Source organism: Castor canadensis, chromosome 13 (assembly GCF_047511655.1).
Source record: "Castor canadensis chromosome 13, mCasCan1.hap1v2, whole genome shotgun sequence".
Classification (NCBI taxonomy): Eukaryota; Metazoa; Chordata; class Mammalia; order Rodentia; family Castoridae; genus Castor; species Castor canadensis.
The window spans coordinates 28,260,702-28,278,813 of record NC_133398.1 but is presented as its reverse complement, the minus strand read 5'-3'; the positions used below and the strand labels follow the sequence as shown (position 1 = coordinate 28,278,813).

Sequence of the window (18,112 nt, the reverse complement as noted above, 5' to 3'; positions counted from 1 at the left end):
AGAGCATTTGATTGGCTCAGGTCAATGAAGGCCAGCCCCAGAGTTGAGTTTGTATCAACCCCACTCTGACTAAGGGAAAGGTTTGTCTTCTCAAAGAAGATTTGGAGTCTTGTACCCAGGAAGAGGAGGAGTATAAAATACAGGCAACAAACAGCTGCCTCTTATAAGAGCTGTGAAACCTGACAGAATAGAGGAAACCCACCAAAGTGGAAATAGTGGGTGTTCCAGACAAAACAGCACAGCAATATGATCCCCATCCACACCTCTGCAGTTTGTGAAGAAGCACTGCAATGTTGTAGTGTATCACTGGTATTCATAGTCATGAACCTGAGACATTGTTTGATTCGCAAAGACCAGGAAGTACATGGGTGTTGGAAAGGTTTCTGTGTATTTTAATAAATAAATATTTTTAAAGAACCCAAACTAAGCCAAGTGAAAAGCTTGCTCTCTTTTTTTTAACCACGCCAGAATTCATTCATTAATTCTTTTTTTAACGTCTGTTTGACTGAAATATTCTTTAAAAGCTATGTTGTAGTTAAGTGTGGTTTTTGTCTTTAAAGAGTAAGTTTTCATTTAGTTAAAAAGACATATTTTCTTTTGTCCAGAATGCATACACAGCCACAGCTATCAACAGCACCAACTTCTGCACCTCAGCAAAAGATGCCTTTGTCATTCTGGTGGAGAATGCTTTGCGAGTGGCTGCCATCAACACAGTGGGAGACTTCATGTTATTCTTAGGCAAGGTAAGAACAAGTATACTCTCTGAGATAAGTATACTGTCTAGGTAAGTGTTGCAAAATTTTGCCCTTTCATTTAAAAAATATCTAGCCCAACTCTGAACTGAAACTAATTAAACATATAGCAAGCACTTGCAAAGCCTGTAATGTGTATTAGATATGGTTCTGTTTAATGTACATGTATTCACTTAAATCTCACAAAAAAATTTACAGGATAAGTTCTGTTATTCACCTTTTACAAATGGGAAAACTGTGGTTCAATCTGGCTAAGTGGTCCACTCTTCTCCTGACATATTTTGAACTATAAAGAATTAGGAAAGAAGCCACATGCTGGTGGGTCACACCTGCAATCCCAGCTACTTGGGAGGCTAAAACTAGGAGGGTTGCAGTTCAAGGTCAGCCTGAGCAAAAAGTTTGCAAGACTCATTTCAACCAGTAGCTGCACCTGGTGGCACAAGTCTGCCATCTCAAGCTACAGGAAAGGCTGAGATCAAGAGGATCAAGGTTCCAGGACAGCCTGGGTAAAACAAAATTTGGGAGAAGCCATCTCAACAGAAAAGGCTGGGTGTGGTTGTGCATGCCTATCATCTCAGCTATAGTGGGAAGCATAGACGGGAGGATCATAGTCCAGCTGGCCTGGGGAAAAAAGCGAGACCTTATATCCAAATAACTATAGCATAAAGGGCTAGAGATGTGGCTGAAGTGGTAGAGTGCCTGTCTTGTGACACGAAGCCTGAATTCAAACCCCAGGTCTGCATCCTCCCTCCTCCCTTTCCCCAAAACAAGAAGAATGAGAAAAGAGTCTGTGTGGTGATTAGGCATCTGAAGTCTAACTTCTTTGTTTAAATCCCGGCTCCGTCACTTACTAGCTGTGTGACTTGAGACTGTGCCTCAATTTGCTCATTTGTAAAATTGGGACAATAATAAGGCCAAGCTCGTAATGTTGTGAAGATTAGATACATGGAAGGTATCTAGGACAGTGCTTGACACGTTGTTACTCTTCAATGAATGCTAGCAGTTTTTGGAGAATGCTGGCAGTTAGCTGCCCTTTTCATTGTATATAAACCTTTTTAAAATAGAGCTTTTGGGGAATGAGATTTCTACTTTGCTTAGAAGTGTCTGAGGAGAGACAGATTATTCCATACTATTAAAATCTGAAAAATAATGAACAGCATTATATTTAGATTTTGTTGTACCTATATTTCAAACCATTAAATACTCAGAAAATGTGGAAAAAGTAAGGAAAGAATAAGACTTATAACAACACCACTGTACCATACTTTCATTTGTTATTCCCTCCCAGTATTTCATAAGCCTGTGTTCTCTGGTATAACAGAGTATGTATACCTGTTTGTCCTGCCCTTTTAACTTCACAGTATAGCATATGCCTTTTCCACCTTCATTTGGTAAGCTTCATAATTACTCATTTCATGATGGACAATTTCCCATCAAATGCTACTCTTAAACATTCTCTTACTAATGAACCCCCCCCCCACACACACACACCCAGGTTGCTCCATCCACCGTGCTTTAAAAATGTCTTGGAAAAGAAAAAAAATCTTGGTATGGGAGAAGCATAGCACTGTGTTGTTTGAATTGGACAGGTTCTTACACACTTGTCGTCTGGAAAGAATTAAGGATAAAACTGTACGTTAATTATTCTGAATATTTGTAATTAAATTTACATTTATAAAGAATTTGCTCTTGTTACATGTTTTTGTTGTTTTGTTTTTGCAGTGCTGGGGTTTGACTCAGGGCCTCACACTTCGTGGTAGGTGCTGTACCAGTTGAGTCACACGCTTAGCCCTTCCTTTCTTTATTTATTTTTGCTTTAGTTATTTTTCAGTAGGGTCTCCCATTTTTGCCTGGGGTGGGCCTTGAACTGTGATCCCAATCTCCACTTACCTTGTAGCTGGAATTAGTCATAAGATACTAGGCTCCACCCTCTTGTTGCATTTTCAACAGTTAACTAGTTTTGTTAATTTATCCCTAGAGCTAAGAAAGAAATGGAGCAACACAGAATAAAAGCATATATGTACACAGCAGTTTTTTTTTTTTAAGAGAAAAAGGAAGCCATTTAGAAGGAAAAGGGATGTAATTATACTAAGTAGCAGTATCTCGTCCTCCTCTATAAGGTGAGCTACTATTATCTTCATTTTCCAGCAGAGGAACCAAAGTTTAGAGCCAATGTGGGCTTTCTGGGTGCTAGTTATATACTAGTTAACAAATATAATTTAAAATCTAGTGGAAAAGGGAATATTTTAATCCCTTTTTTTACTTGGTGTTATATTACGATCATTTCTTCTTTTACTAAAAAGTTTTCTAACTATAGATATATAATTATTATTATCATTTATTTATTCAATTATCTAGTTTCATTCCTTCCTCCCTCCCTTTTCTTTCCTTTCCTTTTCCTTTCCCCTTCCACTCCCCCTTTTTTCCCCCTCTTTCCCTTTCCCTTTCCCTTCCTTTTCCATTTCCCCTGCCCTTCCCCCTCCCCCTTTTCCTTTCCATTCCTTTTCCTCTCCTACTGGGAATTGAACCCCCAGCCTTGAACATGCAAAGCAAGTACTCGACCACATGAACCATACCCCCAGCTATTTGAGTTTTTTAACAGTTAAACTATTCTCAATTTTTTACTAATCTAAGATATGTTGCAGTGAAACTTTTTTGTACAAATCTTTGCCCACACTAATTAGAGCTTATTTGAATCCTAGAATCATAGAAGTAGAATTAATTAGGGTTCTTGATGTGTGTTGCCAAGTTGCTTTCCAGAAAAACATCATTTAAAAATAATAATATTATTGAAATGACATCAAAAACCATGAAAGATTTATTCTTCTAAGAAGAACTCTAAAATGGTGAAAAATAAAAGAAAAAATATCTTCTGGGTTTCTAACATACTAAGATTAGACTATTTAGTTTTGCTTTTTTTAAAAAAAAGAAGATATAGTTCTAAGCTGGGGGTGTAGCTCAGTGGTAGAAGATACTGGGTTCAATCACCAGCACCACATATACAAACATATGAGTGTACATACACATATATTTATATATATGTGTGTGTATTTGTATGTTTCTGATCATAGAATTGAGTAGGCTCTTTTAAAAAATTCTTGTCATTAAATGGCTGCTGTTGTGCAGAAATAGTTCTGATCAAGTAGTTTACACTATACATTATGAAAGACAATGTCAGGAGCTATGACATACATGCAGCAACTTTAATGAATCTTGAGGAAATTATGCTGAGTGAAAAAAGTCCAATCTAAGAAGATTAATTCTTTATGATTCCATGACAGCATTATGGAAATAGAGAATGAATTTGTGGTCATCTAGTTAAAGATGGTTTGGGGAGAAATGGGAATAATTTTAAAATGGTGAAGAGTGCAGTGGTTCATGTCCATAATCCCAGATACTTAGGAGGCAGCTACCAGAAGAATAGCAATTCAAGGTTGCCCATGCAAAAAGTTAACAAGACTCCATATAGACAAATAAGCCAGGCATGGTGGTGCATGACTGAAATCCCTGCTACATACAAGGTGTGGACAGAAGGATAACAGTCTGAGGCCAGCTCCAGACAAAAGTTGAGAACCTATCTAAAAAATAGCTAAATGCAAAAAAGGGTGGGGTGTGTGTGGCTCAAGTAGTAGAGCACCTGCCTAGCAAGTGCAAGGCCCTACTACTATCAAAAAAAGGTGAAGTGAAGTAATGATGTTCTGTATCATGACTGTATCAGTATCAATATCCTGATTGTGATATTGTACTATAGTTTTACAAGGTGTTACCTTTGAAGGGAACTGGACAAAGGGTACATGGAATCTCTTTTATTTCTTACAACTGCATATGAATTCACAATTACCTCAACTTTTGAAAGCCAATTTTTAAAGCCTTGAATTTCAAATGGAAACAAAAAGATACAGTTTCATTTCAAAGGAAACCAGATGGTTTTTATAGAATGATTTGGAAGGGACAATAGCTCTTTTAGTTTTTGTCTTGAGACCTATGATTATTGGACTATAGCATTCTAAAGGAAAGAATAGAGATTTATAAGCTACCTAAATACTTAAAATCCAAAAGGTTTTGATTTTTGCCTCAATAAAGCTACTCCCCCACAAGGCCCCCCCCAAAAATTTTCAATTTCTGGTCTTCTGTTTGTTACTTCTGATTAGTAATACTTTTTCTCACATTAGATATGTCTTCTACTTGACAATTTATTTGAGGATGTAAGTTATTATTTATAAATGCTATTTATTGGTAAACAAAATCTCTGAAAAAACAGTTTCTAATGAGAAAGGACATCATAAATGCAGGACTTAAACTGGCAAGAAAATAAATGGTTGGAGAGAGGAGCATTGCCAGACATTGAGTAAATGCTTTCAAATGCTCATTTCAGTAAACATGGAGTATGTTTATTACTATGTCTCTCTCAAAGATGGAGAAACAGGCTAGAAGGGTCCCAAGTGACCCTGTTGAATACTACCTACCCTGGAGATCACTGGTACATACCATTACTTCTTGAGATGTGGCCTTTTCGGTACCTGGAATCCTTTTAAAATGCTTGTTGCTAGGTTTCATCTTAGATCCAACCAATCAGACTCTCTGGGATCAGATCCCAAGAATCATATTCCTGGCCTCTCTAAAGTTTGAAAAAATGCATGATACCCTTCCATTATATTTGGGAGTAAGTATTGCATCTCTGACTTTTTGGGCTAACCATTACAATTCTGGAAGTTACTTTACACATTATGTAACTTCCCAGCTCAACAGCTTTGGTCATAACATCCACTTCGGTAGAGCCATATCCTCTTCCTGTAACTGACTTCAATGTTTCAGATGTGGTGTAACTGTTAGTGGCATAGTGAGAGCATAAAGCACCCGGCTTACCATTAGGATGAATATTCAAAATTTGAAGAGAGTATAGAAATAACTCACTTTAAAATTGAAAACTACAAGAGTGAAAGAAAATAGGTGTAATTAACCATCTGTAGAAATAAGCCCAGAAAATAAGTCACTGTTAGAGATGAGTCACAAGTATATTGCCTCAGAAATGGCGGGAGGAGTCTTCCAAAGCTTCAGCGGATCCAGATTTGCTTGTAAAAGCATCTGCGGGGTGGGGGGGCGGTCAGTTTATAGCCACACCAATTGTCATCTGATACATTATAACTTGATAATGGTGAGGGAGAGATTCGTTGTTGTTGATAAATAGTGGGGAACATGCAAAAGTCTGCCCTGTCCTCAGCACTAGCTAAGAAAAGACTGCTGTGATTCTAGAGTCCTTTTTCTCTTTATTTAAAACCTGGTACTAGCTAAGTAAGTGGCCAAGAAAGAATGTGTCTAGGATTCAATATAACAGACCCTTTATTGCTATGTGTCAGTACCCAAGTATTTGCTGAGTTCTTCTGGGTTTTTTTTGCTGTTCTCAGGTTTGAACTCAGGGCCTCATGCTTGCTAGACAAGCATTATATCACTTGAGCCACTCTGCCTGCCAGCTCATACTTGCTTGAGTTGTTTTTTTTGGTTTGTTTTGTTTTTGTTGTTTTAAATTTTATTACTATATAGTAGTTATACAGGGGATACACTGTGATATTTACATAAGCACTTATAATATATCTTAGATTTACCTCGTCCATCATTCTCCCTCATCCTCCCTTCTTAGAACAATTTCTACAAATTTCACTCTTCTACTTCAATATATGAATACAAAATACATACATCATATTCACCCTTTCCTTTTGCCCACCCCCTCCCATTGATACTTACTCCCAGAAAAGACCTATGTACCCTCCTGTCCTTAATTTTTCTTAAAGTGGGTATTGATAATCCAGTGGGTGTCACCTTAGTACTTCAGGCTATATATATATTTATTATGCTTTAACCAACCCCGCCATTGTTTACTCTTCATCAAATGCTCCCCTATTAGTCAACAGCTTATATTGTAGTACATTATATTCATATATAGATGGGTTGTTTCAATATTTTTCATTCTCCAACATTTTCTTCCCCTCTCCTGCCTCCCGAAGTCCCCTCAGACAGACTTACTAGTACAGTTTTGTTCTTTTTCACTATATATATGTATGTGTGTATGTATGTGTATGTGTATGTATATATACACACACACACATATATGTAGTGTATATATATTTATGTATATATATGATCAAATATGTATTTATATATACATTTAACTTAATAGGTCTAGCTTCCATATATGAGGGAAAACATGTGACCTTTACTTTTTAAGCCTGGCTTACTTTACTTAATATGATGTTCTACAACTTCATCCATTTACCTGCAAACAACATAATTTCTTTCTTTTTTTATAGCTGAATAAAACTCTATTGTCTATATATTCCACATTTTCTTGATCCATTCCTCAGTTGAAGGGCATCTAGGCTGTTTCTACAGCTGGTACTTCCATCTTCTGATGTTTTCATTGTTTTCTTTCTTTAGTGATTTGTGATTTTCATTGTACAGGTCAGTCACCTCCTTCATTAAATTTATTCCTAGGTATTTTAATTTTTTTGAAGCTATTGTGAATGATACTGTTTTCCTGATTTCTTTCTCAGACTATTCATTGTTTGTGTATAGAAATGCTATTGATTTTTGTGTATTGATTTTGTATCTTGCTACTTTGCCGAATGTGTTTGTGAGATCTACGAGTTTTTTTGCTGAGTTTTAAGGGTCTTTTATGTATAGAATCATATCTGTAAATAGGGACAATTTAACTTCTTCCCTCACTATATGAATCCCTTGTATTTCTTTATCCTGTCTTATTGCTCAGGCTAGGAACTCCAGCGCTTTGTTGAATAAGAGTTGGGAAAGTATACACCTTTGCCTTGTTGCTGATTTTAGAGGAAGTGGTTTCAGGTTTTCCCTATTTAGGACTAGAAGAGTGGTTCAAATGGTAGAGTGACTGCCTAGCAAGTGTTTAAACCTCAGTACTAAAAAAAAAAAAGAATAAAGTTTTTCCCCATTTAGTATGATGTTGGCTATAGGTTTGTCATATATAGCCATGGTAAGGTTGAGGAGTATGCCTTCTATTCCTAGTTTCTTCAGAGCTTTTTATCATGAAAAGATGTTGAACTTTGTCATTGGCTGTTTTTGCATCTATTGATATGCTTGATGATGTTTTTGTGCTTGATTCTGTTTATGTGTTGTATTATGTTTATTGATTTGCATATGTTGTACCATCCTTGCATCTCTGGAATGGTGCATGATCTTTTTAATGTGTTGTTGGATTCTGTTAGCAAGTACTTTATGGAGGATTTTCACTCTATCTCTATTAGGCATATTGATCTATAACTTAACTTTTTTGATGCATCTTTACCTGGCTTTGGCATTAGGATAATACTGGCATCATAGAATGTGTTTAGTAGTATTTCATTTTGTACTTTATGGAATAATTTGAGGAACATTGGTGTTATTTCTTATTTAAAGGTCTAAAGGTTTGGTAGAATTTAACAGTGAGTCTATCAGGACCTGGGCTTTTCTTTGTTGGGAGGTTCTTTGTAACTGTCTCAACCTCATTGCTTGTTATAGATCTATTTAAGTTTTTAATGAACTCTTGATTCAATTTTAGTGAGTCATATATCAAGAAATTTATCTATTTCTTCTTCAGTTTCTAGTTTGTTAGAATATAGGTTTTTAAAGTATTCCCATATATTATTTTGAATTTCATTGGTGTCTGTTGTAATATTCCCTTTTTCATCTCTGATTTTATCAGTTTGGTTCTTCTTTCTCCTTTTAGTTAATTGGTTAACACTTTGTTGATCAATCTTTTTTACTTTTTTAAAGAACCAGCTTTTTGTTTCATTGATTCATTGTATCATTTTTTTTGGTGTCCAGTTCATTGATTTCTGCCCTGATTTTTTTAATAATCTCCATCTATTACTTTTTGGGTTGGCTTGCTGTTGTTTTACTAAGAGTTTGAGATGTATTATCAGATTATTTATGAGATCTGCCTAATTTTCTGATGTGGCGCTCATAGCTATAAACTTCCCTCTTAAGGTTGCCTTTACTGTGTCCCACAGGTTCTGGTAACTTGGGTCCTCACTTTCATTTGAATCTAGGAATTTCTTAATTTCTTTCTTAATGTCTTCAATGACCCATCGATGGCTCAAAAGTGTAATTTTATTCCATTATGGTCTGCTAGGATATAGGGGATTGTTTCAAATTTTGTATTTGTTGATTTTTGCTTTATGAGGATGCTATATGGGAATGCTGTTTTTGAAGATGTAATCTGTTTTGGAGAACACTCCATGGGCTGCTGAGAAAAATGTATAATCTGCTGCTGTAGGATGAAAGACTATAAATGCCTGTTAAATCCATTTTGTCCACAGTATTGTTTAGTTCTTGTATATCTTTGTTGATTTTGGGGGTTGGCATCATGAGACCATTACCCGAGTGGAATCTGTAATTTTTTTTCTTTTTTCACCATGTTCCTTCTTATACGTATCAAAACTCATACTGTGCAATACACACAAGTGCTACTTGTTCTGTTCTTTATTCTGTGACCTCAGGCAGATTGGTTAACAACTCTGAGCATGTTTCCCAAACTATAAAATGGGGTTGGTCATATTTACCATTAACCATTCATAGGGTTATTGAAAAGCTGAAATGAACTGTATTAAAAGAATCATAAAAAATTTACAGTATTGTATATGAAATAATGAAGCACTAGAGTAAATTGTTCTTAACAGGCTATTTTATTATTTTAGTGTGGATGTTGTTTGGCAACCTTTTCTTCACAGTTCAAATCTAAACTACATGCTTAATTATTAAATTTACTATATATTCTGTATGAAATAAAATATGAAACAGGAAAATTTCTGAGAATAGTGGTGTTTGTTGCAGCATCACTTAATCTGAAAATAATATTCTCCAACAGTAGGAGAATAGTTAAATAAATTTTAAATTACTCATAAGATGAAATTAGGCAGCTGAGTATGAAGCATATATAATGAAACTATAAATTTTAATGACAAGTTTTTAATGATTTTTTTATGTAATACAATTTCATATATGTATGAATGCTTAGAAAAAATACATATCAATACCAATGTCAATAATTTTTTTCTGTGTACTAATTTTTCCATAATATGCTTCTATTTAGCTTAAAAATTGCCGTATTCTAAATAACTGAAGTTTCTAGAAGCAGTATAGCATTTAGAAAATTCAATTCTCTTTAAACAAAAGTTATTCAAATGTGATTTTTTTAATGTACATTAAAGTATGTACAGCTACATACATGATACCTCTTTTTTTTTTTTAAAGGGGAACTAGGATTTGAACTCAGGATTTTGTGCTTGCAAAGCAGGTGCACATAACCTGAGCCACACCTCCAGTCCACTTTGCTCTGGCTGTTTTGGAGATAGGGTCTCACAGTTTGTCCAGGCTGGCCACGAACCACAGTCCTCCTGATCTCAGCACCCCTTCCCCAAATGACTAGGATTACAGGCATGAGCCACCAGCACCCAACCTATGATACCTCTTGATATGAAATGGAATGGCATATGCAAACATCATTTATAAAAAGTCAGAGTATTTTAAGACTGCAAGTGATGAAGAAGTTGTGGATTTCTGCAGTTAGGCATTACATGTTGTCTTTGCTCTCTCTGCTGCAGGTGCTGATAGTCTGCAGCACAGGTTTGGCTGGGATTATGCTGCTCAACTACCAGCAGGATTACACAGTATGGGTGCTGCCTCTGATCATCGTCTGCCTCTTTGCTTTCCTAGTCGCTCATTGCTTCCTGTCCATTTACGAAATGGTAGTGGATGTATTATTCTTGTGTTTTGCCATTGATACAAAATACAATGATGGGAGCCCTGGCAGAGAGTTCTATATGGATAAAGTGCTGATGGTAAGTATTTCAGATACCCTCTTCTGCTTCAGGGATAAAAGATAATAAACAAAAATATTTTATGAAACATTCTCTATATTTAATCCCCAATATATGCAACAGAGTAATTCAGTATTAAAACAGCACTCATGAGTGAATGAATGAAATTAATCTTGGGCAGATCAGGGAAGAAGGCCTTCCTAGCATGGAGACTTGTTAATAGTCCTAAATATGCACTATTCCACTCTGCTGCCCCTCTCTCTGTGCAGCTGGATGAATTTGATTGGATTTGTAAACTTTCCTTCCAGCCCTTGGATTGGACCATTTTGGGTCACTGATATACTAAGTCCCTTTTCCTGAAAGGGGTTTAAGAACAAAAATTCTTATCCTCAGATCCTAATGCCTACCTGTCTTTCTCCATCAGCCACTTCTCTAAATGCTATTGCTGTCATCCCTCTCATCATCCTGAATATGGCAGGCCAAACTTGAAGGGATTTTATAATGAATACAGTAACAGACCTATGACTGGTAGATTGTTTTATATTTTCATATTTGTCAGTATCTGAATCTTTATACAGATATTATATTCAGATAGTTTGCAGTTATGTAGCCTGTGTAGCTTCTTATAGCCACATTAAAAAAATTTAAACAATTTGAAAATCATTTTAAAATGCTTTAAGTATGTTTTCATCCATGTTAAATGATATCAAATTAAAGATGCTTTTTAACAATGATCCTTACTATTAAGCTGTAAAATATTCCTATCTTGCAAATAGATGATATCAAAGACTAAATATTATACATCAAGATATAAGTCATTTTCCAGGAGCATGATTTATACAATTAAAGCAAAAATAAATGTTTTAATAATTTAAATAGCAAAAATTCCAAATGATTTAGCTGACCTATTTGTTACTGATTATCTCTTGTTGAGAACATCAACTAAATTTTGAACATTTTCACACTGCCTAAATTAATTTTAACTGGTTGTTTTTATAATGGGTTTTGATCTATGAGCATATGAGCATTGCATCTCTCTTATGATTAAAGCACTTGGAAGAAGAGTTTGTTTTTGTTTTTTAAGGCACTGATGAAAGGGAGAGCTTTTTTTTTTTCTTTTTTTCTTTATTATTTTCAAGACAGAGTCTCACCGTGTAGCCTCAAACTTGTTATTCTTCTGCCTCAGTTTCCTTAGTGCTTGACTTACAAGTGTGTGCCACCACATCCAGCCAAAAACAGAGTTTTTCTTCTTACAGTTTTCTGTATTGGAATGATAAGGATATTTAATGGAGAGCTACTCCATAAACTTTGACAGGATAGAAACATTTTCTTTGGAAATAATCACATTTAACTACTTTTGACTATACTTCTGGTAGATGTTTTCTGTCTTCCTGCTTTATGGAATAATTTCAAGACTAGATAGACATTTCTGAATTAGCTTATTTCTTATTTTGTCTTTTTTTAAAAGTATTTCATACTTAGCAGTATTAATGCATTTACCTTCCAGGTCTTTTTTTTTTTTAAGTGGAGGTTTATGAAGTAAAGCGTTCTTGTTTCATTTGACTTTGACATGGGAAAAATAAAACAATATTCTTAGTGTGGGAAAATTCATCTTTTAAAAATGTTAGGTATTTTTTCTTCTGGATAGAACTAATATTATCTCTTGGAGCGTTAGTGAGATTGTCATAATGAATGAGTAGAAAGAAGGTTTTACATCAGTTGATACAGTGCATCCCTATAAATTTAGCATCTCTTGGACTAGAGGTGTGACTCAAGCTGTAGAGTACCTGCTTTGCAAGTGCAGAGCCCTGAGTTCAAACCCTAGTTCTACCAAAAAAAAAGAAGAAAAATTTTATCAAATTTAGCATCTCTGATGTGTGATACTAAGTATTATTTACTGCTATATGTTTAGGCCATCCATCTACTGAGATTGAGTGAAAAATGTAAATGTTTAGGATTAATTTACTGACTAAAACCTGAAAAGACCCCAAAATTAATGCCATATGGTCCATATTTTGCAGGAGTTTGTGGAAAACAGTAGGAAAGCAATGAAAGAAGCTGGTAAGGGAGGCGTTGCTGATGCCAGAGAGCTAAAGCCTATGGTAGGTGGCGATGAGGAGGTAGCCGCCCTCCAAGAATTTCACTTTCACTTCTTCTCTCTCTCTGTCTTCACTGACTGCACTTCTTCAGGAGAAGCGTTTGTTATCTGTATCACTCAGGATATGCTGCTCTTTCTGTTTGTGTGTTTACCCATCACTTGGATGGCAGGATTCTTGTTACAGCTGAGATCTTCTGTAAAAGTAAGCTGAAAGGAACAGCATCTTTATACCAGTGCCTGTGAGGATCAGGGGTGATAGTTTTGTCCAAGGTGAAACTGCTTTTTCTCTTGTTTTCTTTCTAGCTGTCAGTGTTTAGTTTTCATCTAACTCACCAAATATTTGGGTGTATACTTAAACTGACAGTTTGATTTTTTTTTTTTATCGTTTTGGAAGGTGATACTAGCAGTTCCTTTCAACTTGCTAAAATTCATATTCCTTTTTTTTTTAATATTATTCTGTTTACATTGCTGTCTTTTCCCATTTGCTGAGTTTTTTTTCTGTTGCTAAGTGTACTTTTTTGTTTCTTAAGCTATTTTTATGTAACAAGCAAGGCAGTTTTCATCAACACCTACATTTCCTCCTAGTAAGACAACCCAGTCCTCCCAGCCTACTTGTGAAGAGGATAAATGCTCTGGGCATTGCAAAAAACAGGTTCATCAGTGTAAGAAAATCCCCAGTGCTTTTCCCATAGATAGCCTCACTGCAGCATAACACAAACTGTCTCGAGCATATATTTGTCTAACTGGGACAGCAATGGCAATGCTGCCAACCCTGTGCTGACGTGGAGAAATGATTGTCCTCATTGTTGAGGAGGTAAAGATTTCAAACCTAAAACTTAAAAGGACATGTATAAAATCTTAAAATATAAACTTGCCTTTCCCTCCTTTTTGTCTTTCCAGTGATTGAAACGTCCATTGACTCATTCTTCAGTGATAAGCATTTGAAGAAAGGTAGAGATATTTAAAGTTGAGGACTAGCTAATTCAGCCATGCACATGGCATATATTTCCATAATGTTCTTTAGTAAATAACAGTTGAATTGTGGTAGACCAGAATGCAAGTATACCCTTCCTTACCTAAAACCTTAACTTACAGGCGATTATCACATCAGTGGTTTTAAGGCATTCTGCCAGAAGCCTAAAATTTTAAAAAGTTTTTTTTTAACTAATAGTATTTTCAATTTTAAATTAGTGCCACCTACCACAAACAATACATTAAAATCATCATTCAGATTTTGCTTTCGTTTTATGTTGTTCATCAGTTTATTGCTTCCTAGGAAATGGCAAAAATCCTCTGCTGTATCCCAAAATACATAATTTGCATTGTTCTTCTGGTGCTTTGGACATTGCAGCATTTGACCCCTAAGAATGTTTTTTTTAAAAAAACTCCCCAAAAGAGAAGTGTGAAGTGTTACTCACAGGGTAGCAATTTTCTTTTTAAAATATCAGTACTTTATCTTTCTTTTCTCTCTTTCACAATGTACATGATTAGAGTTGATCCCTACTATCACCATCCCCTGTGTCATAAAGAATTATTTTTATCTGGGACATTCTTCCCAAAAATTTGGGGATCATAGCATTTCAAACTGCTTATTTGTATTTGCTTATGTTATTCTCTTAGGTAAAAGTTCCATAAAAGAGTGTCATGCCTATTTTGCAATATGTCTAGAATACTGCTGCTATCTTCTTTCTTAATGGGATATCATAATTTAAGGCTTATTTTTAGCATATAAAATAATGTTCCAGAAATTGAGGTTTTAAATTTTCCTTTTGACAAGGAATCATTGGAATGAATAGAAGAACTGCCAGTTTTCTTCTTGGACTTTTTCTTAAGGGGGCCTCACAACTTAAGGAAACTTTAAACATTTATGAAGTCTTTCTACATTTTTTAAAAGTGATTTTAGAAAAATTTATCAAATGTGGTGAGGAGATTTAGGAAAGTCTGACTATCTGCTTGCTATCATACCAGGAATCCTTTTCAGAGTTAAAAACAGGGAAAACTTGGGCTGGAGAGTTAGGCTGTGCATGTCTCAGACATGCTCCTGAAGGAACGACTTTCTTTCGGCATTCATAGGAATTTCAACCCCATGAGGACATGTGTTGAAAGGGGAATGAGTCTGAATCCACTTTGCTTAGTTGCTGTTTGTGACCATGTACATATTTATAACATGATCTCCTTTTGATCGTAATTGTCTAAGATTGTACTTTGTATGACTTTGTTTTCTAGGCTTCGGGAGCAAGTTCTTCTTGAACCTAGCCGACGGTTATGGAACCCATTGACATTCCAAAACAATATATACACATAACTATGTATTTGTGTGTGTGGGTGTGTGTATATATGTATATGTATGTGTGTATATATATGTATGTATATACACACACACACATAATCAGCCAAAATCAGAGAAAAGGAACAGGGATTTAATACCTTTTTTATGCTTATTTTTGTCAAACATGTACTCCTTTCATACGGGTGGCTTTTACAAGGCAACTTCCGTCATTTAATGTTTTCAATTGTAATTGTCTTAACGGAAATGTTAGATTCATATCTGATTAACATTTTAATAACTTAGAGGAGATTTTAACTTTAGTTACTTAAATTAGGTAAAATTATTGTATCAAATTTCTTGTCTAAAGTTTTTTCAAGGGTAATTTCCCTGTTGTGTGTATAAAATTAAGATCTTATTTTACTGATGCCTAAGTCCTGGTACATCAAAACTAGGATGTGCTTTCAGATAAATAAGGAATTATTCCAATCAGTTTCCCCCAATCAAAGAAGCCATGTCATTTTACTTTTAGAAACATACAAATAGGCCCATTATGGGAATTTTCATAATAGCTTATACATTTGTCAGCCAACATTAAAAAGTAACCAACTCCTCAGGTATTTGTAGTTTACCCTAATGCTTCTATAAAAGAAAGTAGGAAAAAAAGAAAAGGGTAGATAATCTTTTTATGCAAACTTTTTCTTATATTTGTCCTTTGTTTTGACTTTAATAGCATCCTTCACACATTTGTGTGCCTGATTTGAAAGGAAGCTGGGGCACCCAGCCAGTTTAGCCTTTAAGTTTCTGTATATTGATTTGCAGATTAAGTAATGCTAGGAGGAATAAGAAAGGGACAGAAGTACAGAGCATAAAGCATGGAATATTCCAGTGCTTGGCTTCTGCTTCAGAGCAACATCAGCGGCTTAGGGTTAAACAGCCATTTTATTCAAATGCTTGCTATAAAATCTAAAAACACACTGGCAGGTGCTCCTCTCCTTGGCAATTCATTGAATATCCAGAGTTCTACAATGTTTAATTGAAGAATTGGTTAATGTTTTGATCCTCAAGTGTGAATGTTCTTTATGTTTAGGGGTGGGTTTAGGGTTTGGGTTTTTGTTTTTGTTTTTGTTTTTAATTCCTAAAGCTTACCAGATATGAATGGCTAATATTCCATTGTTCTGCTTATTGTAATGGTGAATGCTTTAAGAAAAAAAGTGTAATTTGCTAAGAATAATTCATGATCTGTTTATGCGATAACTCCTTTTTGTTACAATTTTTTTAAAAAAAGCTATTTTTGTTAATGTAAAGTAAATATTTCAGAGCAAATTTTTTAAACTTATTGCACTAAATATAGGCTCTGTACAAAAAAAAAAAATCCTCAGCATTTTATCATTCCATGGAAGGAGAATCTTTTGAAAGAAAGCATTGTCTCCTACCAGAATTAGTGAACTAGACTGATATTATGGAAATACAATTAATGTCTTTAGGGCTTAATAAGCAGCTGTTTGCTAATGTGCTTCCTTTCAAAGGGTTGGACCTTTAAATTGCTGCAAAAGGTAAATTGTACTTTTTTTTTTTAAGTATTGGTGTTCTTTACTCTAGCTAGGCTAAATTTGCTAATTGCCTTTGTTTCTTTTCAAAGCTCATGTAATATTTCTGATTTTTCAGAATATTTGCAATAAGAGTCTGGATTCAAAAACAAAACACAACAAAAAAACCACACACACCATTAAAAGTTCATGTCTTGGCAAGATCTGGAAAACCAACATTGTGAGCATAGCTATTTTGAAATAGTAATTCTCCAGAAGTTAACATCTAACATCTAGTGTTGCCAAATAGTGTCACTGTACTCTTTTATATCATTTGAAGTAAGTACAATTATGTAACTAACAGCTGTCAAAATAAGTGAGAGAGAAAATCATGTAAGAAAATTCAGAAATAACATGTTTCATAGCCACACAGATTTTGGACATTCAAAAACATTGGGAACTAAATTTAAAATTTTTCTGGAAGATGGTTTTATCAAATGAGAAGATATCCCAGGAGCTAGCTACTTTAGGAGGTGTCCCTCCAAAGTGACCTGATGGAAGTTTTGAACTGGAAATCAGATTCTGCTCACTTGGACATCCCTGCACCATGGACCCTTGCTGCCCTGTTCCATGTGCTCGCACTCTCGCTATTTGGAAGCCACCAGGAATGCTTTCTAATAATCATTTGCAACTAGAACTGTAATCAGAAAGAAATTTTGTATTTTTGTATAACTTGATCGTGTGCCATTTTATATAACAGGTCCTGTTTTACAAATAAATTTTGTTTTACTAACATTGTGTTTAGAAATTATGATCTATGTATAACCATGTCATTTGAGTTCCAAATTAACTTCCAGGCTGTTTTCCCTAAGTGTAAATGTGTGTGCCATATAGATATATGCGGATCAGCATATATGTTACACAGCATACACAGATACTTGATACATGGAATATCACTCTTATATGAGCTTCTTTACTTGATTAATTTGGTAAAGCCTCATACAGGCTTTTTAGCAATATTTAAATTTTTTAAGGTTATGTTGAGATATTCCTGCTGCATCTTTCATTCATTGCATAACTCATTCTTCAGCTAGCTGTGGGCTGCCTTACTGCTACTCACTTGCTGCTTCCATCTTCTGCCCAAGTGAGGAGAATAGATGAAGAACAAAAATTATCTGTGAAATGTGGAACCCTAAATAGTTTTACAAGCCATTGATTCTGTATTGTGGTTTTTGTCCTTTTCTGTGATGGTTCTTCAAAACTGCATTTAGGAGTCCCGTCTCTAGAATTATAGTGAGGGTCCCCTTTTGTAAATGATAGTGGTGTCCAGAGTGTCATTATAGTTTCTGCCATCAGATAATTAAGAGCCTGGTGCATGATTTATACCTTGTAGGCTTCTGCCTCAAAAGTAAGCTGTGCTGTAACATAATATGGAAGGTGAAAGGTTAACTTTCAGTGTGAATCCACAAGACCTATCTTCAATGAGAGCCTTAACTGCAATAATAATAAAGCATTAGCAATTTAGCAAGGGAACTGAGATTGTATGATTCTTATGGATGAGAGAGCTCAAAGCTGGTTGTTCCTTTAAACCATTTAATGCAATGGTTAATGTTTAGGATTAAAATTGTTATCCTGTCCTATAGATA

At 35.1% G+C, this 18,112-nt stretch overlaps 1 protein-coding gene across 3 annotated transcripts in view; it reads left to right on the top strand.

Moving 5' to 3' along the window:
* The window catches only part of Slc44a1 (solute carrier family 44 member 1), a 215,032-nt gene that overhangs the window by 141,988 nt on the left and 54,932 nt on the right, over positions 1 to 18,112 (top strand). The window contains exons 13-16 of one of the 3 annotated variants that reach the window (XM_074051338.1): positions 606 to 743; positions 10,358 to 10,594; positions 12,595 to 12,675; positions 14,898 to 17,259. In XM_074051338.1, coding sequence (XP_073907439.1) covers positions 606 to 743; positions 10,358 to 10,594; positions 12,595 to 12,675; positions 14,898 to 14,921 — 480 coding nt within the window. In that variant the 3' untranslated portion in view covers positions 14,922 to 17,259. Of the gene's footprint in view, positions 1 to 605; positions 744 to 10,357; positions 10,595 to 12,594; positions 17,260 to 18,112 lie in introns of those variants that run through there. The other 2 variants (XM_074051339.1, XM_074051337.1) reach the window with 2 other exon arrangements.